Source organism: Fusarium oxysporum, chromosome I, assembly GCF_013085055.1.
Source record: "Fusarium oxysporum Fo47 chromosome I, complete sequence".
NCBI lineage: Eukaryota > Fungi > Ascomycota > Sordariomycetes > Hypocreales > Nectriaceae > Fusarium > Fusarium oxysporum.
Window position 1 is genome coordinate 4,302,463 of NC_072840.1, and position 17,989 is coordinate 4,320,451.

The window sequence follows — 17,989 nt, forward strand, 5'->3', positions numbered from 1 at the left end:
CGCAGCACGTGACCAGACCTTTACTACCAAGATGCTCAAGAGCACATCAAGAAAGAAATATCACAATTACAAAATGATGACAAGCTATGGTAAGTGTTGTGATTACTATTTGTATATTGGTCACGCGATCTAAAATGCCGTGGCAATAACATAGTGACCGTCCCCAGAATCTTCTGACTCCACCGCAAATATGCTGTCTGCATCACCTTCAACCTCCTGAGCCTCCCATTCATTCAGCAGCTTCTCTCTCTCCAGTATCACAGCCTCAAGCCACTTCTTCTCAGCTGCCATACGCCTCATCATCTCCGCCTCTTTCTCCTTACAAGAGTCGTCTAGCCGGTGTTTGGCGCTATACATGAGCTCCTCACGATATGTTCTGTTATCTTCGAGTTTGGCCTCCAAAACCTTGAGCTGGTCGGCCTTCCACTTCTGCCATGCGTGGTGTTTCTGATCCATACGCTTTCTGAGAGCGAGCATTGAATTCTCAACCTCTTGGTCTCCGTTATCCTTATCTTTCCAATATGTTTTGAGCCGCTCGTGGTAAGCTTCTTCAAGCTCATTCTCCTCCGCTGCTCGAACTCGGAAGTCCTTATTCAGCGAGTTTTCCTTTTCAGTCATCTTCGCCAGTGCGAGTGCCTTCAAGTCGGACAGCTCTGTCCCATGTTTCATTTCCAACTCTTGCTTTGCAGCTCTGATGTTAATAATCATATTCTCAGCCTCCTCTTCTTGGTCAACATCGAGCAATACTTGTTGCAGGTCATGCAACTCATCGAGCACGATCCTCAGCTCTTGATACTTGACTTCAATATCCCTCCGACGGATACTCTCCTGCCGTACTCTTTCCTCGAGCTCACGCTGCCGGCGTTCCTCTTCTAATCTTTCCTGCTCCAATCGTAGAAGCTCGGCCTTGAGAGTTTCTTCACGCTCAAACTCCTCAATTTGCAGAAGAATATGCCGTAATTCCTCGGCTTCCTCTAGCTCTTGGGCACGCCTTTCTGCGCGTCGAGAAACAACCCCTTCTTTCAGTGCCTGGAGGTCCTCCATCGTACAAGTGCAAGTTCGCCATCGTCGAGAGCAAACGTAACAAAACTGGGTGCCACACCTACAAGTCATGTGTTGGCAAGCCTCCCTGTGCTCAACCAAGGCGTTGCAGTTAAAACATCGCTTCCAACCCTCGTCTTCGGCCAGTTGGTTCGTGAGACTCATATCGACATCTTGAGGGCAATCCTCTCCAGCATGAGCGGGCCCACGGCATAACGTGCATGTTACATGAGAGCGATCGCATATTCCTTGACGCTTCCCGGGATAGATCCGCTTGGGCTTGATCCAGAGGTTACAGTTTGGATTGCTGCAGTAAACACGGTCGCCGACGGGGAGCTCCCACTCTTTAGATCGTTCCTCAAATGTCTTTTTCAGGTCGGAAGGGATGAAACGCATGACGGTCTTGACGGGTATCTCGTTTAGGCAGCACTTGGGTGGCCACTGTTGTTCATTCTGGCATGCAGCAGTAACCAGGCGAACAAAACAGTCGCGACAATAGTTATGACAAGGCACTTTGATGACGTCCTTAGGATGAAAGTCGTCCAGACAGGACACACATTCCCTGGGATTAGGTATTTAGTAAGGGAACCTCATGTACGGTACCAGAACTCACACTTCCTCGACGGAGTTTAGTTTAGTCAACCGGCTGAGACCTTCACTAGCATGCTCAGCTTCTGCAACCTTTTCTCGCAAAGCTCCAAGAGCGGCACCCGTGGCGCTACTCTCACCTCGCTCATCACTGCGCTGGAAGAAACGGCGAAGGGCAAAAAGGCGTCTTTTGTTAGCTCTTGCATCGGCTTTGGTGACAACGCTAGGACCAAAAGTTGTCATGAGAATTTCCTTTTTAATCTTGGGGGGAGGTACGGTGTGACTCGTTTTTTCCTCGACCAGAGGTTCGGTAGGTATAATGATGGGCAGATAAGGCTCTTTGCTTTTACCCTTCTCATTCTCCTCTTGCTTTCTTTGCTCCTCATTTTCCTTCTTTTGGCGATCCTCTTCAATAATTCTTGCGTTAACATTCTCAACTGAAGACTGAAGTACGTCGAGAAGGACTTGAGACGTGATATTTGGTGCCTTTCTCAATGCCTTTGGTGGATTGTATTTGTGCCAGTCGAGGTCAACAATATCAAGATTGGGCAATTTCTTGACCGCCCAAGAAACTCGCTGCTCTTGCTTTTCCCCAGAAGTCTCAGAGCCGTCGAGAACTCCGAAGGGGTCCTCATAAAAATCGATGTAATCTTCAGGTCCGAAGGCGCCAGGCATGAGGGGTTGTTCACGACTCAACCCTGCCATGCCTGTTATTGTTGTCGACATGAAAGCACCCTCTCGTCCGGATAAAAATATAAAAGGCGTCGACCGGAGCGGTCAAGGATAGAGAATGCCTCTAGTAAGAAACAAAACAATATATGTTTGACGGGTCGAACGGGTCGATAGTGTTGATCATGCGACAGAAAGCAATATACACGAGTTGACGAGTAGAGAGGTGTCCTAGATCTGCAGGTCAACCTACCCGATCCTGGTGGCCCTGTGTAAGCTAATCAACCATCCATATGTTGGTTGAACTCAGGAAGCATGGGAGCGTCTGTAGGTAAGGGGTTTCCAGTGCCTAATAGTTCTCTTCAGGGTCATGATATGGCCAATTTGTCACATCGCTAGCTCAACTAGGCACTTTCCAGGCTCAGAGTCAGCCCTGGAGGCAGTCTTGGAGAGAGGCTATCATACCATACCATGGAATGCCTTGGGGATGGAGCAAGATCCTGATGAAAGAATGGCATGTGGCCAATCAGATGCCCCATCCCGTGGCACGCTCGCATTTGCCTGGCCATGTCTGGATTTCTGCCGCAGAAGCGGGCGAAGTGGCACACGCTGTTTAGAGGACCATTAGGAACGAGGCCGAGTTTCAGCTCATATTCCTAGCGTGCCTTAGAAAGGTGCGCGTGGTCTGAAGTGGGAGAACTGTAGCCTGAAAGGGGTGAGGCGATACTAATATTAGCGGTTTGGTGTAGCTGTAAGTGGTTGGATGAGTTTCAGTACAACGCAGATCGGGCGTTGACAGTGGAAGATACCAGGTGCAGTGTAGGTAATGGAACCCCTGGTTGTTGGTGGCTATTCCGCCTGTAATTCCGCACCTCAGTCAGGCACATCATGATTTGGCCATGTCAGAAGTATAAAGGAAGTTGTTAGCATTGATGATCTCAGTTCGATAGTTGGCACCTGTAGAACTATTTTCTATCACTTGGCGTAATAGGGATGGATATCTATCTACTTGTCCTTGGGGTCTCACAAGACAATCGACCAGAACCCCAGAGTTAGTGGGTAGATACCGAAGGTAGATCTAGTCTCCACAATGATACTTCAATATTTCCCCAGCCAAAGGCATCTCGACTTTAGTGATTACATCAACACCTGAATTATTCGACCGTGATTAACCTCGACCAAAACCAATCAACAAACATGGCACGCCTCTCAGGACTCCAAAAAGAGGTCCTCGCACTCTACAGAAACTGCCTAAGAGAGAGTCGAAAGAAGCCACAAGTATGAACGGATTATTCATTCGGGATCTCTATGACTGACATCGGACTCAGGCAACTCGCTCACATTTTGAGAGCTTTGCCAGGTGGGCTTCTCCCAAACTTATGGGGTTTTAGTTATCAATACTCTAATATCTCTAATAGACATGAGTTCTCTAGGAACTTGGCTATCGATAAGCGCGACTTTGCCGCTATTGAATTCCTCTTACGGAAAGGACGACGCCAACTTGAGGTCTACGGCTCACCAGGCATCAAAGACATAAAATAGGCGGCATCCAGCGGCTCCTGCCTCTCACTCCAATGTTCAGTTGGATGTATTCGACTAAAGCAATGTGGCAAGATATGTATAATTATCACCCTGTATAGTACCTTCCAATACTTGGCCGAGCAAGTTCTCGGAATCCTCACAAATCCAACATTACCTCGGCCAGAATTCTCTCATCCATCATCAGCACAAACTCATTGTATCATCACTCTACCATACCGACATAGCCAAGCCTCCTTTCTCTCATACAATCAACTCTTTTAAACCCTTATAGCTCGTGTATTGCAGAATGGTCATATCAGAATCTAACCCCGGCTCTCGCAACTCACACTTGCCCAGCACACGCAAACCTCATTCTGTCAGCGACAGCTCAAGGGCTCGTGGGCGTACCATTTTTAGACCACGACGGACTGTACGTGTAAGGTACCAGAGCACAAACCAGCAACACCATGGCCATCGATCGGGTTCATCACCACCCGATCCAACTTCATATATAACAGTCCCAATAAACCATTCTAGTCACGCTCAAGGAGCGAACGATAGCGCCGTGGAAATGCACTACAATGGTGAAAAAGACTGGATGGATGATTTTGAGTCTGATTCCGCCGCCTCTGGATCAGGAAAGCAGCACAAAAACTGCCCTACTCGTGACACACGGCCAAGACGTGATATATCTTCGAGCTCCGAATACCTCTTTAAAGACGACTCGCTATCTTCAAAGGACGCTCGTCGAGATGTCAGTCCCTTGCATATGTCCGAGGTCGGTATCTCAGCACCTCCGAAAAAAGTGTCTCATTCGACTCTCAGAGGCTAGTTATCCGAGACGGAGGCAGACGCATGTCCTGCACCATTGCACAGTCATGCTACAGATGTCTTCAGCAATAACTCTGTCGCCCAAGGTCACCAGAATGTAAACGACGAACTCGTGGAGGCCATTTCGAGAAATATAGCCCAACAACTACACATGCTATCAATCAAGGACACAACCGTTCGTGGACGAAGTGACACTCAGCAGCTACTTTCCCAGACCTCGGATAGCCTCGAAAACGAGTCGAGAACCCCGAGTCAAAGGGAAGCTCTGAATCGATTCACTCAAGAGCTGCAGAGATATGCTGAGCAGTCGGGTGCAAAATGCAACCTACCGATACCTACTCCGACCCCCCCGCGTTCTAGCACAAGCCTTCATACGATAGCAGCTCTTCTGCCCTTTCGTTCGGAGTTTAAAGCTGCCGGTCTTGCAATTACTTCAAAAGATCAAAAGAAACGTTCCCCCCACCGTTCTCCTGTTGGCAAACACAGAGTAATGATGAACCAAGTACCGCGATCTCATGTCGAACAACAGCATCTCCTCCAGATGGATGGCAATGCAGGGTGTCCTAGTTCAAGTACACAAATCCCTTTCCCGGTCTCAAAAGACATGGGCGAGTTCAGCTATGCAATGGTGGACCAGCCAAAACCCCATAAGTATCGAAGAAAGAAGGTAAAAGCTGAGCAGAAAGTGCCCCAGACTTGCTCCCCTTTTTGTCAACTGGGAGATCTGTGTCAATGTAGTAGTGATCAGAATTGTCTGCAGCTTACACACAAACCGAAACCTTTATATTCAGAATCCCTCAACGAGAAGGCTTTAACAGGACCTACGGCCAAGCTTCCCAGACCACGAATGCATACATATCCCGAATGGCCCAATGTCACATCTTTGGAGAGAAGGTCGAACCAGCGAAAGAACCTCGATAAACGGAAGACAAAATCGACTTCCCCAGCTGTACGAAGCACGCAAAGGATGAGACAATCAAACCGGGCTTTTTTCACTGGGCGAGGGACACCTATGATCTGCTCGAGCGTGTCGTTGGAATCGGTAGTCCAAGATAATGCTGGCCCATCCTCAAATAAACACCACCCCCGTGCAAAAAACAACGTTTGTGCATACAGAAATTGTAGCCAAGGAAACGAAGAGGAGAGCCCCTGCATCAGACCAGTGCAGACCTCGAGAGATATCAAGCAATCGATATTGGTGCAACCTCGTCCCAGAAGCTGCCATAGCTTAAGTGCTGATGTTCTTGTCCCGCAGCAATTGCATCCCACAAAAAAGTCCAGTAAACCTTTGCCAGAACCCCCTCACCCAGATCCGTCATCAACAGCTACAGAACAAAGCTGCAGATTGTCTGTTGATGATGTCTCACCATCTACACTGAAGAAGGACATACTTGATAAAGATAAAGCAAAGGTATCATCGGACAGGAGAACCAAGTATGGAAGCTCTTCCATATCACCAAATCATGTTACTGTCTGTTCACGAGGGTTTTCCGGTCGAAAGATTGGACGACCAAACGTACCAAAGCGAACATCATCCATTCGAAGTCTTCGAGCAGCCAATCAAGATTATGACCAAGATAGGGTCCTAGATCGCGATGTGCTAAGGGGTCTCCATATTGCGTCTTCGGCAGCTTGCAACGAGCAGATTGATTCATTTATCCATGAGAAGACTGGCCTACACATTCGACAATTTCTGGCTGATCTCATGCCGCTTGAGAGTCTGGGCAACGAACCAGTGCGGGAATCGAAGGAAGAAAGGTCGAGGAGAAGGCGGGCAGACATCAGGGAGGTGAAGCGACGAGCGAGGAAATCTCGACAGATAAGAGAACGCGCCATGGTCTGATGATTGGTGAATGAGGCGTAGGAACTCATTCCTCCAGTTTCAGTCATTCCTGTGTCTTTGGATGCAACGGATACATTGTTACACTTAGCTTAGATAAAACGGCAAACCCTCACCAAGGTTTGTATGATTGCGGCATTCTCGTTCAGTCATGTGTTAGGCAATAAAGAGTTGTGCTATAAGTAGATAGTCCTAAGGCATCGATTTCAAACATGGTGTGCGTTTGAGTGGCTACAGGGGTTGACGTATGATGCTTCCCCGCTCAACCTCAATTCTCGGCCTCTTTTTGAGTTTATGATAAGCACATCAACTCAACGTGGTGTCGCCATTATAGTCAATTTGATACATCACTAGACCCTCGCCTTTAATCAAAGACTATGGATTCTTTGCGGTTGTCTCAATATGACATTCAGGCTGCGCGAGCCAACTTCACCTTGTATGGGAACCATGATGACGAACACTTCCTAAGATGTTGGAAGCATCAAACATGCAAAGGTTGTCTTGCAGCTTCACAATGTGGCTGGTGTCCTTTTGTAGGCTTTCATTTGCAAACCATATCGCTTCAAGTAGTACATACTCATTGAACTTACAGACATGGTCATGTGTACCGAATACTAGCAACATCCCGTTGCTCGCACCAGCTTACAACGAGAATGTCTGTCCACACTGGGCCGAACGTTGGGAGTTACGGACAAAGCCGCTCGGGTGCCAGGTTTCGTCAATCACGAGTCTCACTGCCATTGTCACCATTATATCAACACTGGTCTTTGTTTCGCTCATGGTCGGCCTTGTGAGAGCTATCCGGTGGTTCTGGCAGTACCACAAGAAGCATTCTGGTTGGTGGCGGCTACGGAATCAACGTTGGGCAAGGACGTGGTTCCGAGCTGGAGAACTTGAACCCCTACTACCAGGAAGCTGGCCGGATAATGGAGGTCCCTAGGATAAAATCTCGAGGACCGACCCATGACTACGAGGTTTAAAGGAGTCACGATACAGACACCGAGCGATTTTTGCAACTGACACTCGATATCCTTCAACCGGAGCTGACGGGAGGGATAATAGCCACTTCGTCTGCTTCTTGGATCACTGTGTCTGAAGCATCCTCCTCACTAGGCGAGTCTACATAATCAAGGTTGACAGTGACTAGGCAGGAATCGAGGATCTTGGCTTTCATGCCAGGATACTTGGACTCGAGCTCGGTGAAGAGCTTGTTGAGCGGCATCGTGGCCGGCAAAGCTTCATAGTCCTTACCAGTGAAAGAGCTAGCACTGGCAAAGTAAAGAACATTGAAATGTCCGGTTGGAGGCTTAGGGACCGAAGACATTGTGGAAGCGAGGTGGCTAGAAAATTCTTTTGGTATGTTAGCCAGTGGCCAGAAACAGAGTTCAAAAGCAAGTGGTGAATGAGGTTTTGGATCAGAGATCTTGGTGATAAAAAGGTACATCAATGTATGTTTCAGGTAATACATGCTAAAAAACATCATTCCAAATAGAATTGCATAATAATAAATGTGTTGACTTACCAAGAAAGTTGGGAGAGCTTTGAGTTGTGGAAAGAAAATTGTTGGAGGTGGAAGAAGGAAACTTTGAAGATTTCCTCTGGTCGCCCCGCCTAAGTTGAGGTCAGAGAAGTTGCACGTGACTAGAATTCACAATGTGAAGCGAGGTTAGTTATGGAGACGCAGATTGTCAGAAAAGAAAAGAGGTATGATATCTCCAGTTGCCAGGTCAACGCTGAAGCTCCAAGGTCGTTGAGATCTTATCATAGCACTTGTTGATTGGAGAACTCCCGGTATGATCTTTTCTTGCCTGAACTGAGCTTCGCTTCGCTTCGAAAGGATCGGAGCTGTTGAAACAGAGGGAGAATACCACGGAGAAAACAAGAAATGAATTTCACTTTTCTTCGGATTCCAATACTGCAGAAGAACAACTGTTCTGGGATTTTTTCGTTATGCCAGACCAGATCCGTCCGTGTGACTCCTCTAACAAATGAAACTGGAGTGTCATGTGCAGCTCCAGGTCAATGTCCCAGTCCCAATACAAGGCGCGCACGCCATAGCATTAGCATGCATAGACCATCCGTCGTTGACCGTCTTTCAAGAACCCCATGCTCCCCCGAATGCACATTTATCGTAGTCGTCGGGCCTCACGCTCGGACTCGAGGAGGCAGAGGATGTCGTCCTCACGGACTGTGGTGGTTGTACGTTAGCATTTGTAATCCTGTATTCCTACTCTGAACCCTCGTTTAAGCGCTAGAGGGGGCTTCGAGAATCAAATCGTACCTGGGCCCTTGACGTTTCGGATGATCGATCGGGTCTGGTCGTCCATGAACTCGACGCGGACCTGGGTGACACCACCACGAGAACCTATCCATCTAGTCAGAAAATCCCTTCTTCATTCCTTCGTTTCGAGCCTTCTAATATCTTGCTTCATCGATATCAAATTTCGGGGAGAGACGCACCGGTTCGGCCGAGAACTCGGGTGACCTTGACGAGCTTGACGGGCTGCTTGGAGGCGTCCATTGTTGCGACCTGAAGAACTGGTGAGCTGGAGGAGAATAGAAAGCGCGATGGGTCGAGGAGAAGCCGTACTGTTGGGAATTTGGGTGGATTGGGCGGTGGTCGCGAACGTGAGCTGAAGGAAGAATGAACTTTTTTTCGTTTGCCAAATCAATTAATTTGGTGTGTCAAACTGCCAAAGCCCTTACCCCACGAGCGGATTAACAGTTGGACCGATAGCGCTCAGCCACGTGGCGCGGCTTGGGGCGCCATGAGCGAGATGGCCACAACATGTATCAAAAACATGAATGATGAGATTTGTTTGAGGCGAAAAAGATTATATGTTTTATTTATTTGGATACCAACAACTCAATTGGTTCGTTTCCTCGATTATTTGGCTTATTTTCTGGGGTATCAGATCAACGCATCGTTATTCATAAATCTTCCATCCTCTCCTCTAAATCTTTGACCCATTCCTCCATAACTTGCTTATTCTTCTCAATAGACACAGTGCCGTCCTTTACAGCCGCCTCAATCTTCACAAGGCCCTCGTTCCACTGCTTCAGTTCCGTAGCCATCTCTGCTTGCTGTTTCTCAATGCGTGTCAATGTCTCACTCGCAGTGGCAGCATCCGAATGAATTGCTCTCAGTGAACGAAGTCGATCCAGTAGAGGTGGCAGGATAGGAGTCAAGTTTTCAATCGTCGGGAGGATACCATACAGCGCATTGATTTTGGCTTCCTGCTCAGTCTCTTCACTCTGAGCTGAAGAGCCATTTCGACCAAGCTCTTCTCTCAATGATCTGGCCTTCTCCCTAGAGTCATTCAGCTTGTCCTGCTCTTGGGCCAGTGTTCGTACACGCCGACTGATTGCATCCAGATTGGCTGTAGAAGCTTCGGCGAGCGTAGAAATCTGCTTGTTCATAGAGTCCAAAGTAGGCAGAATTGCACGAGGAAGACCATTAGCATCAGCCTCTGGCATCAATGAAGCATTGATTCCAAGTCCCCTCTCCAGCATCAATAATCGACGGTCGAAATCAGTTGCCTTGGCTAATGCATGGCTTTGTTCATACGTAGGTTCGTACATCAAAGTATAAGTTGCATCTTCTGCTGTAGGTGCCTCGGTCTTCTCTTCAGAATTTGAAGTTGCATTCGTCCCTGGAATCCGAATCGAAGTTGGCCGACCGATGGGTTGCGATATCTCGTCCAGGACTTGGCTGAGGGAAGTCAGTCTGTCGTCACCGGTGGTAGCGTCAATGTCTTCCTTTGTTTGTGATTCTGCTTTTCGCTTTGCATATTCGTTCTTTGCTTCTTCCACCTCGCGCTTTAGGCGGGCAATTCGGCGTTCTAGGCTCTCATCGTCGTCGTCGTCAGAGAGATCGCCAAGCTCCTGAGTACCGTCCTGCAGTATTCTTTGTCTTCGGCTAGAGACCTTGTACGACTTGCGCTTTCCGTCAACTCGGTCCGAGAAGTCGACTCCGTTCGCGTCAACGTCGGTGGGAAGAAAGCGAGAACGGGCTTCATCTATTCGCAGCCGGGATCGAGAGATACCAGGCGTCTCATCCTCGATATCGTAGAACTCGTCGTCCGAATGGGTTCGACCAGTGATTGTCTATAGATATGTTAATGGGTACCAACCGTACCTGTAACACAAAGAAGCTTACGGGAACTGTAGAGTTGTCATCTGTGAGCTCCGGGGTCTCATAGATGTCTGGAGCGGAATCCTAGGTAAGGTTGTTAGCATCTTTGAGTTCTCTTTGTGCCAAAGGCAACAACTCACCAGATCTGGAAGAGCGGCGTACTTCCGGTTGAGGGCCATTTCCACTAGTAAAGGAGATTTGGGTAGGAGCCAACTGATACTTCAACCAGGACCTCTAATTACAGGGCTTTTTTCTGACACAAGCTTGTTGTTATTGTAAGGTGAAGGTGTATCACTTTGTACTTCGCTTCTGACAACAATGGAAATGGCAGTGAAACCAAGCACTGTCCAGTTATATCCCTTTTCGGCTTCCGAAGTGGTGAAGCACTGACCATTAGCGTACCAATAGCGCTAATGCCCACTGTTTACTTATCCCCTGACGGCGTTAGACCTTGCCTACCTAGGGATTCAGAGGTGGACTGCAGGGCGCAGGCGCGTTTAATCAGACGCGCGCTGACTGGGCGGGTGGGGAATTCCACCAACATCTCAGTGAACTTACCTGGCCAGTAAAGGAAGGAACAAACACAGTTGATAGGTTGTTTGTTAAGGAGGAAGGCGCCATATCAAATCCTGGCTCATACATTCACATTCTTTTGATTTCTTTCTTTGCTCTGAAACGGCTTATGGCGATGCTCTAGCTTTTGGGGTTCTTTCCTTCTCCCTCGGAAGCGTCCAAACCTCAAATCTCTCACCACTACACATAGGTTCATTTCAAAACCCTTACCTTTCCATCTAGGCTTCTCAAAGGGAGAAGCGATCTGCAATGGCTGGCAGAGTGACGGGGTTAAGCAGACACCAAAAACCACCGCCACTTCTTTCCCAGATTCGTGGCTGTGAAAAGCGAAAGCTTGAACAGCAACCTGACGATGTCAACGCTCTACCCATGTCTTCCGAAGATGAGATCGAAGACGATATACCCTCAGCCGCAGACTTAAGGCTGAGACTAAGTGGTTCTCAGGACCAAACGCCCATCGAGCAGTCTGATGATTCCGAACCAGAAACTTCAGCTCGTGGAGATATCAGGCGCACAGCCTTCCGCAACCCGAGTAGCAGTAAAAGTCGTAGGAATGTCACTCGGAAGGTGAACCAGAAGGAAGAAAAGACATCGACAGCGGGAAATCATGCGGAAACATCTTCCTCGAGCGTGAAACGAAGGAAACTTGACGGCAAATCCGGGAATGGCTCAGCGAGTCAATTCAAAGACACTTGGGGATTTACCAATACAGGCAACAGCAAAGCAAAATATGGGAGCTCACAGCCTCGAGGATCGCAAGCTTCTCGTGGCTCGCAAAGTTCTCAAGTAATGAAAGGTTCGTCAAACTGGCGACTGTGTCACTTTCTTATTAATCTGTCTGTAGGGGAGGCAAAAGTGACAAAGGGCGAGCTTATACATGAGAAGACCGAAGAAGACGACTTCTTACATAGCTCCCAGACGGAAGAAAAGCCGACCTTCAAACCTGTTTCACAAGAATCTTTCAGTAGTCCCACAAAGTCGGGGGTTGCTTTGAGACCTGTACCACAGGATGACTTGGGGACCCCCAGAAAGAGAGGGAAGATAGAAATAAAACCCACGAGCCGTGGTTTATCCGCTACTCTAACAAAAAGCCAGGTAGCTCACACCACCAAACTTTCGCAAGACGGCCCTCGCAAGTCGCGCTTGTCATCTCAGAATCGAACGGGTATCTGGCATCCGGTATACCCTCCAAAGAAATCAGGGGACCGACCTAAGACGCCCGAGTACAAACCAGCCACATTCGTTGCGCCAGCCGAGATTGATGGCATGCAGACCAGCAATAGCGATATAGGTAGCATATCATCGCCAGTCTTATCAGATCCAGATGAGCTCAGCGACACAGGAACTATCAATGAGGAGTCCCTCGCAGACAAGAACAGTTTGGAAGATGTAACGACGAAATGCCCGTGGTGTGGGGACCTCGTATCGGAACAGGCACTCAAGGATTATTCCAAGGGGAAGAGACTGAACGTGCAGATGCAAACAAGGTTCTGTGCTAAACACAAGAAAGAAACTGCCATGGAGACATGGCGTGAAAGAGGCTATCCTCATGTTGACTGGAGCCGTCTTGAACGCCGACTGGATGACCATCGAGCATACTTGACCAAGATTGTTGATGGCAAACAGTCGTTTTTCCGTGATATTTTGGCAGAGAAAATCGAAACAGGCCAGGCCAGATCACTCAAGAAGGAGGGCAACCTCAACCCAGGTTACTATGGCCCAAGAGGCTGCAAACTTATGTGCGATTACCTTGTGGAGGAGTTTGGTGAATCGTTAAAAGAGAATGCTACAAAAGATCGTGTCATCGCCGGTCGTGGTTCCGCAGCCTTTATCCAGTCGGTGTTGGTTGCTGAACTTGCTGTACAATTGATAATGGAGGATATGGATGTGTCTGCCTCGGAGGCTAGAGAGATTATGGAGGAGAGCAAGGCTCTTGGTGAGCTGATCAACGAAGAAACATGACATTTGAATTTGAAAATACAACCGGCAAATAGATATTTATATACATATGTAATACATCAAGAATCAACAATGCTCATGGCCCTTGTCCGATGAGTTGCATGCTTGCTTATATACTTTTTTCTTCGTTTACTGAATGGCATGAAAGCAGAAATTTGGATCTCGTTATATCGGAGGCCAATGTGGCCATCTAGGTCTAATCGCAGCTCTCTGAACTGGCCAGAATATGATACATGTAGATTCTAGTCAATGCTGACATTTCGCCAGGTCTTCATCGCCGATCTCTCTATCCACACCGTTCTATTGTTCCTTCTTTGTCTTAAGGGAAATGTCAGTTGTTGTCTGCATGAAGAACTGTCGCTCAATAGCCTTGAGTATCTCGTCGAGAAGTCTGTATCGAGTTAGTTGACAATAAAGTAAGTAGGCAGCAAGTTGAACTTACACAACAGGAGCACTGATGGCAACAACTGCCTTCCATTCCAGAACGTTCAGAGGCACGATGGAGAACAGGCCTTGAAGGAAGGGAATATAGACGAGGGCAAAATGCAAAGCCATGGACAGAGCGATGGCATAAACGAGCATCATGTTCTTCCAAAGAGGCAAAGTGAGGAGAGACTCGCTGGATGACAGCGCGTTGATGGCGTTGAACATCTCAATCACAACCAGGATAGACAAGGAGACCGTTGAAGCTGCCTTGGCCATGTCGTTGGAGAACATAGAGCAGCCAATTTCAGGGAAGTCAGCTGAGCAGTGGTGGAAGCGAGTGAGTTGGCGGAAAGTGATCTGGGGACCCTCAGGGTTATACATGAACCACCAAGCATAGCCAGCAACCGTAGCGAGACCAACATAGGTACCGATGACGAGATAACGGAAGAAGAGCCATCCGCCAATCAGAGCTTCATCTCTCTTGCGAGGACGACGCTTCATGATGTCGTGGTCGGGGGGGTTGAAAGACAGAGCGGTGGCAGGCAGACCATCGGTGACGAGGTTGACCCAAAGAAGTTGAACTGGAACGAGAGCCTCGGGCATACCAAGAGCAGCCGTCAGGAAAATCGAGACTACCTCACCAATGTTGGACGAGATCAGATACCGGATGAATTGCTGAGTGTTGTTGTAAATGGAACGACCCTCCTCAATGGCTACCTCAATAGTGGCAAAGTTGCTGTCAGCAAGAACCATGTCGGCAGCCAGCTTAGAGACATCAGTTCCTGAACCCATCGCAACACCGATATCGGCCTTCTTTAAAGCAGGGGCATCGTTGACACCATCACCAGTCATAGCAACAACCTCGCCAAGAGATTGAAGTAGATCGACCAGTCGAGATTTGTGGCTGGGCTCAACGCGGGAGAACAGAGAGGCACGTTTAGCTGCTTCAAGTTGCTCGCTAGGAGACAACTGGTCAAACTCGCGGCCGGTGTAACTCTTTCCAGTAAGATCCTCATGCTGACCAAAAACGCCAATCTGGCGGCAAATGCTTTCAGCGGTGTTGCGGTTGTCTCCAGTGATGACGATAACACGAATACCAGCATCCTTGCACTTCTGTACAGCGCCGGGAACCTCCTCTCTGGGAGGATCAAGCATGCAGACGAGGCCAAGGAAAGTCATGTTCTGTTCAAGCTGGGCATATTGTTCGGTAGAAGAAGCAGTGTGCAGAAGTGGATTCTCAGCCACCTTGTCGATGCTGGCGAGAGCGATGACTCGAAGACCGTTGTTGCCATATCGTACAATCTCGCTCATCAGGCGGTCTGCAATCTTCTTGGTGAGTGCAACCTTCTTGCCATTGGAGCCAACGAGAGTTTGTGTGCAGCGATCGATAACGGATTCAGGAGCGCCCTTGACCAGGAGTTTCTTATCATTACCCTTACCAACCAAGACAGACATGCTCTTGCGATCCCGGGAGAACTCGTACGTAGCGAGGCGAGGTAGTTCCTTCTGGTAGGCTGCGCTGGCATAATGAACACAATCTTCAGGGCGGGTATCGGTAGGGGCACAAGGTCCAATCTTCTCAACCAAGACTCGAAGAGCACCCTCAGTTGGTTCACCAATGCTGGAGAAAGTGGCAGATCGAGAATCATAGGCAAGCTGAGCGTCATTGCAAATGGCAGCTACCTGTGTCATTTGGCGGATAGTAGCAGAAGAGTTGGGGAGGTCTTGAACGACAACACCGTTCGACTTGATGGCTCCACGGGGTGCGAAGGTAGTGCCTTCAACATCGAGCTCGTTTAGACCACTACCGTCCTCGTTGAGATGTAGAACCTTGCTAACGCTCATCTGGTTGGTGGTCAGAGTACCAGTCTTGTCAGAGCAGATGACGCTGCAGCTCCCAAGGGTCTCAACAGAGGGGAGGCTTCGGACGACAGCGTTCTTAGCAGCCATCTTTCTCGTTCCAAGAGCCAAGCAGGTAGTGATAACAACGGCCAGACCCTCAGGAATCGCAGCAACACCAAGGGAGACGGCAATCTTGAGGTAGTAAATGGCGCCCTTGGTCCAGTTGCCGTGGCTAGGATCATTGAAGTTGGGAATGTTGATGAGCCAAACCAGGATGCAAATGACAGTAATAACCTTGGCTAGACTGTCGCCGAAGTCGTTAAGCTTCTGCTTCAGGGGCGTGGGTTCCGAAATCTGCGCAGTAATGCTTTCGTGGATATCTCCGATAGCGGTGTTAGGGCCTGTGAGAACAACAATAGCTCGAGCGCGACCAGTTACAACAGTTGTTCCGGAGAACAACATGTTGGTCTGGTCCTGTAGAACGGCTTTCTCGTCTTCGATAACGGTAGAGGCGCGTTTGCCGACGCTCTCGCTCTCTCCAGTGAGAACTGCCTGGTCGACAGAGAAACTGTTGCTTTCGATAGAGATAACTCGACAATCGGCAGGAATACGATCACCAATGGAGACTGTGACGATGTCGCCGGGGACTAGCTCTTCGGCCTTGACTCGTGAAACATGACCACCATTTCGCACCACATTCGCTTCGTTGGCTGAGTATTCCTGTAAGGCGGCGATAGCCTTCTCGGCGCTGCTTTCCTGGGAGACTCCGACGACACCGTTGAGAATGAGAATGGTGAGAATCTATGGGAGACAGGTCAATGGTTTGCTCAACAAGAAACAGACAGGATCGAAAAAGCGAATTTGTACTTACAACAGCTGGGTCGACGAAAGCACTCCAGCCTTCTTCGTCGTCGAAAAGTGCCAGAATGAATGAGACAGCGGCGGAACCAAGAAGGATAAGAACTAGCTGGTCCTTGAATTGCTCTAGGATAAGCTCCCACAGAGGAGTAGGAGGCTCCTCAGGAATAGCTACCAAAAGTTAGACAGTTCAAAAACGTGGCGGGGTTACCGAGAGTATCTGACGTACAGTTGCGCCCATGCTTGTTGCGTAGCTCGGTGACCTGAGAGTCGCTCAAGCCTGTAGCCTCGTTGACGTTGAAGTTGGCGAGGACATCGCCAACTGGTTTCGCGAACGCGCTCTCCATGGTGAAGGCGATGCGCAACGCGAGCGCTCGGAACGAAGCTGAATCAAGTTTGTATACCGAGAAGTTGACAGCGAGACGATTTGCGAAATAGAGAGAGAAAGGGTCTCGTTAATCTTGAAGCAAGGAAAGGAGGGTAATGCAGACGTCAGAAAGAAAATGACAACACGTAGACTAGAACCTGGATGAAAAAGAAAGTGTAGGAGAGAAAGATAAAAGACACGGAGGCAATAAACTAATCACCGGTTTCCAATCCTGTCATGGAACAGTTTACAGTAAGGTAGATTTGTCAAGACTAGAGAGGCAAGGCGATGAAAGGGCCCACGCACGTGGCAACCTCCAACCTTGCAGCACAGATTTTATTCTTACTAATGGTGGAGTCTGCTGTGAAACCTGCTTCATCGGACTAAGATACTAGACAGAATCTGAGTCGCGAGACTATCAACTTTTCCGCTTCCGCCTTCGTTCGAAATTCTCAAGTCGAGGCGCTTCTCCATGGTCGAAAAGCTCAACGTGTTCGTTTCCGTCTCGGGCAGTCGGCATGTCTCTCCTGTCTTCTAGCGTGACGGTAGCGCATCCCCACAATCTGGGAGGACCACTGTAAACCCTCCTGAAAACCAGGCACCAGTCCCCTGAAAACCGATTCAAGACTATTCTCCAGCCGAGAAACCCCAGCTCGATTTTACCTTAGTTGGGTCTAGCTCTGCAAGCACCGCCACGATGCCGAGCCAGTTAGCTTACACCTTACATCACGACAAGATACAAGTTGAGTCTTTACTTGCCGAGCATATATGCCAAGTTGTCGATTGCCGAATAAGCCGCTCTCACCAATTGAAGTTGAAGGTGAGTATGGGTAAGTCAGAGGGTCGGTGGAGACTGACTACATATCTATCCACGAAGATATGCGATACTCGTAAGCTTCTCAGGTCAAAGCCATTCCATCCCGGCCCGGTATCGCCGACTGACTCGAAATAGGGCTTGGCTGAGAAAGGTTGGTGGTCATGACAGCCTCTACGTGGGGGAACAAGACATCATGCTCGACTCTGTGTAGTAGATAACTTCTGTCAAGTGTAATACTCTCAGGATACTTTCTTCTCACATGAATCATACATTGTTAAGGATTGCTTAGATATCTAAACCGTAACAGCATTTATGCCGTGACCAGTTTACTCTCCAGATATAGATATTTAATATAAAACAACACTGTCATCTAATGTGCTTGATCTGGCATCTGATATTTTATTTCCGCCAAGTGTCGGCCTTAATCATGATGTCAGACACGGTGCATTATGGCACGCTTCTCCACATCATACTACCACGCTCATTAAAATTCATTGAAAGGAAATCATTCACTTCGGCTGT

General features: G+C 48.5%; 8 protein-coding genes across 8 annotated transcripts; 4 read left to right on the forward strand and 4 right to left on the reverse strand.

Moving 5' to 3' along the window:
* Positions 1-129: 129 nt before the first annotated feature.
* FOBCDRAFT_125666 (uncharacterized protein) lies at positions 130-2,304 on the reverse strand (the record flags this gene model as incomplete). The annotated part of the gene is made up of 2 exons (XM_031182748.3): positions 130-1,603; positions 1,655-2,304. The coding sequence occupies 2 exons, from the start codon at positions 2,302-2,304 to the stop codon at positions 130-132; spliced, it is 2,124 nt and encodes a 707-aa protein (XP_031043516.3).
* Positions 2,305-3,444: 1,140 nt separating this feature from the next.
* On the forward strand, positions 3,445-3,958 carry FOBCDRAFT_6662 (uncharacterized protein). Its single transcript, XM_031182749.3, has 3 exons — positions 3,445-3,576; positions 3,627-3,658; positions 3,717-3,958. The coding sequence occupies exons 1-3, from the start codon at positions 3,496-3,498 to the stop codon at positions 3,838-3,840; spliced, it is 237 nt and encodes a 78-aa protein (XP_031043517.1). The 5' UTR covers positions 3,445-3,495; the 3' UTR covers positions 3,841-3,958.
* FOBCDRAFT_284232 (uncharacterized protein) lies at positions 3,903-6,652 on the forward strand (the record flags this gene model as incomplete). The annotated part of the gene is made up of 5 exons (XM_059611653.1): positions 3,903-3,916; positions 4,112-4,249; positions 4,357-4,624; positions 4,661-5,317; positions 5,411-6,652. 5 exons carry the CDS (start codon positions 3,903-3,905, stop codon positions 6,491-6,493), a joined length of 2,160 nt encoding a protein of 719 aa, XP_059463893.1. The 3' UTR covers positions 6,494-6,652.
* Positions 6,653-6,795: 143 nt separating this feature from the next.
* FOBCDRAFT_6676 (uncharacterized protein) lies at positions 6,796-7,477 on the forward strand. Its single transcript, XM_031182751.3, has 2 exons — positions 6,796-7,023; positions 7,083-7,477. Exons 1-2 carry the CDS (start codon positions 6,868-6,870, stop codon positions 7,428-7,430), a joined length of 504 nt encoding a protein of 167 aa, XP_031043519.2. The 5' UTR covers positions 6,796-6,867; the 3' UTR covers positions 7,431-7,477.
* Positions 7,478-7,523: 46 nt separating this feature from the next.
* Positions 7,524-9,011, reverse strand: FOBCDRAFT_267688 (ribosomal protein S28e-domain-containing protein; the record flags this gene model as incomplete). The annotated part of the gene is made up of 4 exons (XM_031182753.2): positions 7,524-7,840; positions 8,640-8,678; positions 8,772-8,855; positions 8,951-9,011. 4 exons carry the CDS (start codon positions 9,009-9,011, stop codon positions 7,524-7,526), a joined length of 501 nt encoding a protein of 166 aa, XP_031043521.2.
* Positions 9,012-9,299: 288 nt separating this feature from the next.
* FOBCDRAFT_212543 (Dynamitin-domain-containing protein) lies at positions 9,300-10,940 on the reverse strand. The gene is made up of 3 exons (XM_031182754.3): positions 10,766-10,940; positions 10,650-10,709; positions 9,300-10,597 (listed from the first exon to the last, which is right to left on the reverse strand). Exons 1-3 carry the CDS (start codon positions 10,802-10,804, stop codon positions 9,422-9,424), a joined length of 1,275 nt encoding a protein of 424 aa, XP_031043522.2. The 5' UTR covers positions 10,805-10,940; the 3' UTR covers positions 9,300-9,421.
* Positions 10,941-11,199: 259 nt separating this feature from the next.
* FOBCDRAFT_6702 (RTC4-like domain-containing protein) lies at positions 11,200-13,189 on the forward strand. Its single transcript, XM_031182755.3, has 2 exons — positions 11,200-11,994; positions 12,043-13,189. The coding sequence occupies exons 1-2, from the start codon at positions 11,448-11,450 to the stop codon at positions 13,158-13,160; spliced, it is 1,665 nt and encodes a 554-aa protein (XP_031043523.2). The 5' UTR covers positions 11,200-11,447; the 3' UTR covers positions 13,161-13,189.
* A 31-nt stretch (positions 13,190-13,220) lies between these two features.
* Positions 13,221-16,888, reverse strand: FOBCDRAFT_6703 (uncharacterized protein). The gene is made up of 3 exons (XM_059612248.1): positions 16,513-16,888; positions 16,297-16,454; positions 13,221-16,226 (listed from the first exon to the last, which is right to left on the reverse strand). Exons 1-3 carry the CDS (start codon positions 16,628-16,630, stop codon positions 13,596-13,598), a joined length of 2,907 nt encoding a protein of 968 aa, XP_059463894.1. The 5' UTR covers positions 16,631-16,888; the 3' UTR covers positions 13,221-13,595.
* Positions 16,889-17,989: the final 1,101 nt, after the last annotated feature.

Bases quoted from the DNA above. Each gene is read 5' to 3' on its own strand.
- FOBCDRAFT_6662 (XM_031182749.3), top strand. From the start codon at position 3,496: ATGGCACGCCTCTCAGGACTCCAAAAAGAGGTCCTCGCACTCTACAGA. The intron at 3,577-3,626 runs GTATGAACGGAT...CATCGGACTCAG, and splicing joins AGAGTCGAAAGAAGCCACAA to GCAACTCGCTCACATTTTGA. The intron at 3,659-3,716 runs GTGGGCTTCTCC...TATCTCTAATAG, and splicing joins CATTTTGAGAGCTTTGCCAG to ACATGAGTTCTCTAGGAACT.
- FOBCDRAFT_6676 (XM_031182751.3), top strand. From the start codon at position 6,868: ATGGATTCTTTGCGGTTGTCTCAATATGACATTCAGGCTGCGCGAGCC. The intron at 7,024-7,082 runs GTAGGCTTTCAT...TTGAACTTACAG, and splicing joins AATGTGGCTGGTGTCCTTTT to ACATGGTCATGTGTACCGAA.
- FOBCDRAFT_212543 (XM_031182754.3), bottom strand. From the start codon at position 10,804: ATGGCCCTCAACCGGAAGTACGCCGCTCTTCCAGATCTG. The intron at 10,710-10,765 runs GTGAGTTGTTGC...AACCTTACCTAG, and splicing joins ACGCCGCTCTTCCAGATCTG to GATTCCGCTCCAGACATCTA. The intron at 10,598-10,649 runs GTAAGCTTCTTT...ACATATCTATAG, and splicing joins ATGACAACTCTACAGTTCCC to ACAATCACTGGTCGAACCCA.
- FOBCDRAFT_6702 (XM_031182755.3), top strand. From the start codon at position 11,448: ATGGCTGGCAGAGTGACGGGGTTAAGCAGACACCAAAAACCACCGCCA. The intron at 11,995-12,042 runs GTTCGTCAAACT...ATCTGTCTGTAG, and splicing joins AAGTTCTCAAGTAATGAAAG to GGGAGGCAAAAGTGACAAAG.
- FOBCDRAFT_6703 (XM_059612248.1), bottom strand. From the start codon at position 16,630: ATGGAGAGCGCGTTCGCGAAACCAGTTGGCGATGTCCTCGCCAACTTC. The intron at 16,455-16,512 runs GTACGTCAGATA...AACTTTTGGTAG, and splicing joins CAACAAGCATGGGCGCAACT to CTATTCCTGAGGAGCCTCCT. The intron at 16,227-16,296 runs GTAAGTACAAAT...TGTCTCCCATAG, and splicing joins CTTTCGTCGACCCAGCTGTT to ATTCTCACCATTCTCATTCT.